The 6,045-nt window shown below is 47.4% G+C and overlaps 1 protein-coding gene across 2 annotated transcripts in view; it reads left to right on the top strand.

Moving 5' to 3' along the window:
* inhbaa (inhibin subunit beta Aa) overlaps nt 1-3,870 on the top strand; it is a 9,258-nt gene extending 5,388 nt beyond the window's left edge. For both annotated transcript variants that reach the window (XM_034560125.1, XM_034560124.1), the window contains one exon: nt 2,570-3,870. In XM_034560125.1, coding sequence (XP_034416016.1) covers nt 2,570-3,375 — 806 coding nt within the window. In that variant the 3' untranslated portion in view covers nt 3,376-3,870. The remainder of the gene's footprint in view (nt 1-2,569) is intronic.
* The last annotated feature ends 2,175 nt before the right edge of the window (nt 3,871-6,045 follow it).

Here is a 6,045-nt window from a genome sequence, read left to right as displayed (position 1 = left end):
TGATTGTCTCTAGACTTGGTTTTGATTGTCTCTAGACTGGGTTTGATTGTCTAGACTGGGTTTGATTGTCTCTAGACTAGATTTTGATTGTTTCTAGAATGGGTTCGGATTGTCTCTAGACTTGGTTTTGATTGTCTCTAGACTGGGTTTAATTGTCTCTAAACTGGGTTTGATTGTCTAGACTGGGTTTGATTTCCTAGACTGGGTTCTGATTGTCTCTAGACTGGGTTTGATTGTCTAGACTGCGTGTTGATGGTCTCTAGACTGGGTTTGATTATCTCTAGACTGGGTTTGATTGTCTCTAGACTGGGTTCTGATTGTCTCTAGACTGGGTTTGATTGTCTAGAATGGGTGTTGATTGTCTCTAGACTGGGTTTGATTGTCTAGACTGGGTTTGATTGTCTAGACTGGGTTTGATTGTCTCTAGACTAGATTTTGATTGTTTCCAGAATGGGTTCTGATTGTCTCTAGACTTGGTTTTGATTGTCTCTAGACTGGGTTTAATTGTCTCTAAACTGGGTTTGATTGTCTAGACTGGGTTTGATTTTCTAGACTGGGTTCTGATTGTCTCTAGACTGGGTTTTGATTGTCTCTAGACTGGGTTTGATTGTCTAGACTGCGTGTTGATGGTCTCTAGACTGGGTTTGATTATCTCTAGACTGGGTTTGATTGTCTCTAGACTGGGTTTGATTGTCTAGAATGGGTGTTGATGGTCTCTAGACTGGGTTTGATTATCTCTAGACTGGGTTTGATTGTCTCTAGACTGGGTTGATTGTCTTTAGACTGGGTTTGATTGTCTAGAATGGGTGTTGATGGTCTCTAGACTGGGTTTGATTGTCTCTAGACTGGGTTTTGATTGTCTCTAGACTGGGTTTGATTGTCTCTAGACTGGGTTCTGATTGTCTCTAGACTTGGTTTTGATTGTCTCTAGACTGGGTTTAATTGTCTCTAAACTGGGTTTGATTATCTAGACTGGGTTTGATTTTCTAGACTGGGTTTGATTGTCTATAGACTAGATTTTGATTGTTTCTAGAATGGGTTCTGATTGTCTCTAGACTTGGTTTTGATGGTCTCTAGACTGGGTTTAATTGTCTCTAAACTGGGTTTGATTATCTAGACTGGGTTTGATTTTCTAGACTGGGTTTTGATTGTCTCTAGACTGGGTTTGATTGTCTAGACTGCGTGTTGATGGTCTCTAGACTGGGTTTGATTATCTCTAGACTGGGTTTGATTGTTTCTAGACTGGGTTCTGATTGTCTCTAGACTGGGTTTGATTGTCTCTAGACTGGGTTGATTGTCTCTAGACTGGGTTTGATTGTCTAGAATTGGTGTTGATGGTCTCTAGACTGGGTTTGATTATCTCTAGACTGGGTTTGATTGTCTCTAGACTGGGTTGATTGTCTTTAGACTGGGTTTGATTGTCTAGAATTGGTGTTGATGGTCTCTAGACTGGGTTTGATTATCTCTAGACTGGGTTCTGATTGTCTCTAGACTGGGTTTGATTATCTCTAGACTGAGTTTGATTGTCTCTAGACTGGGTTCTGATTGTCTCTAGACTGGGGTTGATTGTCTCTAGACTGGGTTTGATTGTCTAGACTGGGTTTGATTGTCTCTAGACTGGGTCTGATTGTCTCTAGACTGGGTTCTGATTGTCTCTAGACTTGGTTTTGATTGTCTCTAGACTGGGTTTGATTGTCTAGACTGGGTTTGATTGTCTCTAGACTAGATTTTGATTGTTTCTAGAATGGGTTCGGATTGTCTCTAGACTTGGTTTTGATTGTCTCTAGACTGGGTTTAATTGTCTCTAAACTGGGTTTGATTGTCTAGACTGGTTTTGATTTTCTAGACTGGGTTCTGATTGTCTCTAGACTGGGTTTGATTGTCTAGAATGGGTGTTGATTGTCTCTAGACTGGGTTTGATTGTCTAGACTGGGTTTGATTGTCTCTAGACTAGATTTTGATTGTTTCTAGAATGGGTTCTGATTGTCTCTAGACTTGGTTCTGATTGTCTCTAGACTGGGTTTACTTGTCTCTAAACTGGGTTTGATTGTCTAGACTGGGTTTGATTTTCTAGACTGGGTTCTGATTGTCTCTAGACTGGGTTTTGATTGTCTCTAGACTGGGTTTGATTGTCTAGACTGCGTGTTGATGGTCTCTAGACTGGGTTTGATTATCTCTAGACTGGGTTTGATTGTCTCTAGACTGGGTTCTGATTGTCTCTAGACTTGGTTTTGATTGTCTCTAGACTGGGTTTAATTGTCTCTAAACTGGGTTTGATTATCTAGACTGGGTTTTGATTGTCTCTAGACTGGGTTTGATTGTCTAGACTGCGTGTTGATGGTCTCTAGACTGGGTTTGATTATCTCTAGACTGGGTTTGATTGTCTCTAGACTGGGTTCTGATTGTCTCTAGACTGGGGTTGATTGTCTCTAGACTGGGTTTGATTGTCTAGACTGGGTTTGATTTTCTCTAGACTGGGTGTGTGAGTGTGTGTGTGTTTGTGTGTGTGTGATTGTGTGTGAGTGTGTGTGTGTGTGTGTGTGTCCTCACACCTGTCCTGTGTCTCCAGGTGAGTCCCCGGGCCTGGTGGACTTCGTCCTTTCCAGAGACCGGGGTGAGCTCTCTCTGGTGGAGCAGGCCAACGTGTGGCTCTTCCTCCGCCTGCCGAAGACGAACCGCAGCCGAGCCAAAGTCACCATCCGGCTCTTCCAGCAGCGGCAGCTCCCCAACGGCCGGCCGTGTGCGGCGCAGGACGCCGTCCTCCTGGCGGAGAAGGCCGTGGACACGCGTCGCAGCGGCTGGCACACCTTCCCGGTGTCGGCGGCCATGCAGGCGCTGCTGGAGGGTGCCGGGAGCGCCGCGCTGAGCCTCCGGGCCTCCTGCCCGCTCTGCGCCGCCGCTGGCGCCAGCCTCGTGCTGGTCTCCGGCGGCGCCAGCCAGCGGGAGCAGTCCCACCGGCCCTTCCTAATGGCCGTGGTCCGGCAGGGGGACGGCGGCGGCGACTCGCCGCGGCGCAGGAAGCGCGGGCTGGAGTGCGACGGCAAGGTGCGCGTCTGCTGCAAGCGGCAGTTCTATGTCAACTTCAAGGACATCGGCTGGAACGACTGGATCATCGCGCCACCCGGTTACCACGCCAACTACTGCGAGGGGGAGTGCCCCTCCCACGTGACGAGCATCACCGGCTCCTCGCTGTCCTTCCACTCCACCGTCATCAGCCACTACCGCATGCGGGGCTACAGCCCCTTCCAGAACCTGCGGTCCTGCTGCGTGCCCACCCGGCTACGAGCCATGTCCATGCTGTATTACGACGAGGAGCAAAAGATCATCAAGAAGGACATCGAAGACATGGTGGTGGAGGAGTGCGGCTGCTCGTAGAGGAGCAGAAGGTCATCCAGAAAGACATCGAAGACATGGTGGTGGAGGAGGAGTGACGTCCTGCTCCTTTGGACAGCAGAACTCTTTCAGATAAAAAACTAGAAAAAGAAAAAGATAGAAAAAAAGAAAATCTAATATATTTTTGCTACAAACGGAGCAACGTTTATTTATGTGGACGAGACGTTCAAGCACCACTCGACCCCGTTGGATCTCGGAGAAACGTGGTGCCTGAAAAACTACTAACAAAAAAATCTCAAAACTATGCAACTTGTTTTACGTATTACGAACTTATTGTTCTTTACTTTGTTTTCTTTTGTTTTATACTGTTTATTCTTTTCAAAATGTACAAGGGAGAAAGAAGACTGTGTGTGTGTGTGTGTGTGTGTGTGTGTGTGTGTGTGTGTGTGTTGAGATACTTGAAAGAAACGAGTTGGCCGGCTGCTGGAACCAAACACTTTTTTATGTTTCCATGGTTACCGTGTTTATGTTATAATTATTATTGTCAGTAAGTATATTAATAATGTTATTATTGTTATTGTTGTTATAATATTTTTGTTTTTGGCTGCATTTGTGTCATTATGTTGATTATTATTATTTTTTCTTTTAAAGAAACGTTACAAACGTCTTTATATTTTTTGCACTATAGCGACACTCAGATTAGCCGGACTGAAAGAGGGCGGAGCTTCCAGGTCACAGGTTTGATCCTCACCGCACAGACAAGTCCCGATTGGGTCAAAAGTAGAAGGTGGAGTGTGATTGGCTGAGCCACCTGTCAATCAAAGACGCAGTCAGGATTCATGAAGTACTTCAATAAAAGTCTCGACACTTTTACAGTCGTTCATTTTTTTTATAAGAATCAGATTCAAAGTGCTCCAATTATGAAGTAATAATGGGTCTAAAAGTACTTTGACAGGAATTACTCGGCCTATATAAGTACTGTGTTATGAACCTGGTTCTATGGATCCGGGTCTATGGACCTGGGTCTATGGACCTGGGTCTATGAACCTGGTTCTATGGACCTGGGTCTCTGAACCTGGTTCTATGGACCTGGGTCTCTGAACCTAGGTCTATGAACCTGGTTCTATGGACCCAGGTCTATGGACCCCAGGTCTAGAGTCCCCGGAGTCCCCAGAGTCCCCAGAGTTTCCAGAATCCCCAGAGTCCCCGGAGTCCCCGGAGTCCCCAGAGTTTCCAGAATCCCCAGAGTCCCCAAGCCCCCAGAGTTTCCAGAGTCCCCAGAGTTTCCAGAGTCCCCAGAGTTTCCAGAGTCCCCGGAGTTTCCAGAGATCCCAGAGTTCCCAGAGTTTCCAGAGTTTCCAGAGTTCCCAGAGTCCACAGAGTTTCCAGAGTTCCCAGAGTCCCCGGAGTTCCCAGAGTCCCCAGAGTTGCCAGAGTTTCCAGAGATCCCAGAGTTTCCAGAGTCCCCAGAGTCCCCAGAGTTGCCAGAGTTGCCAGAATCCCCAGAGTCCCTGGAGTCCCCAGAGTTTCCAGAATCCCCGGAGTCCCCAGAGTCCCCAGAGTTTCCAGAATCCCCAGAGTCCCCGGAGTTCCCAGAGCCCCCAGAGTTTCCAGAGTCCCCAGAGTTTCCAGAGTTTCCAGAGTCCCCGGAGTTCCCAGAATCCCCAGAGTTCCCAGAGTTTCCAGAGATCCCAGAGTTCCCAGAGTTTCCAGAGTTCCCAGAATCCCCAGAGTTCCCAGAGTTTCCAGAGATCCCAGAGTTCCCAGAGTTTCCAGAGTTCCCAGAGTCCACAGAGTTTCCAGAGTTCCCAGAGTCCCCGGAGTTCCCAGAGTCCCCAGAGTTGCCAGAGTTTCCAGAGATCCCAGAGTTTCCAGAGTCCCCAGAGTTCCCAGAGTCCCCAGAGTTGCCAGAGTTTCCAGAATCCCCAGAGTCCCCGGAGTCCCCAGAGTCTCCAGAGTTTCCATAGTTTCCAGAATCCCCAGAGTCCCCAGAGTCTCCAGAGTCCCCAGAGTTTCCATAGTCCCCAAAGTCTCCAGAGTCCCCAGAGTTTCCAGAGATCCCAGAGTCCCCAGAGTCTCCAGAGTCCCCAGAGTTTCCAGAATCCCCAGAGTCCCCGGAGTCCCCAGAGTCTCCAGAGTTTCCATAGTTTCCAGAATCCCCAGAGTCCCCAGAGTCTCCAGAGTCCCCAGAGTTTCCATAGTCCCCAAAGTCTCCAGAGTCCCCAGAGTTTCCAGAGATCCCAGAGTCCCCGGAGTCCCCAGAGTCCCCTGAGTCTCCAGAGTTTCCATAGTTTCCAGTCCCCACCAGAGTTCCCAGTTCAACCTGTTTTCTAGTAGTTAGCTTCCTTTAGAACACCAAAGAGTGGAGTCGGTGCTCGTTCATGTTCGTGTCTCATTCAACGATGCTGAAGACATGAATATGGATTCATGTCCATTTTGTGTGTAGAACCAGATCAGTTCCCCTGAACTTCTCATGAAGAAGGATTACTGTTTTATTTATGCTTTTTAGTTCCAGATTCATTTAGTTTTGTGTTCAAAGTTGTGATCTTTTTTATTCCTGATGTTTTATCTCTTCTTCGTCCTCTTCCTCTCTCCCTGCACATCGAGAACTCCATTTCCCACAATGCTTTACTCTTTACTTCCTGAGTGTCCTTTCAGAGTGTTTCCGTGTCGTCTTGTTCACCAAAAGCTTGTCGAGAGTGTCGTCCCTCT

The sequence above is a fragment of the Cyclopterus lumpus genome, chromosome 20 (assembly GCF_009769545.1).
Source record: "Cyclopterus lumpus isolate fCycLum1 chromosome 20, fCycLum1.pri, whole genome shotgun sequence".
In the NCBI taxonomy this organism is placed as follows: Eukaryota; Metazoa; Chordata; class Actinopteri; order Perciformes; family Cyclopteridae; genus Cyclopterus; species Cyclopterus lumpus.
Note: the sequence above shows the minus strand (reverse complement) of the source record. Positions and strands in the feature narration are given on the sequence as shown.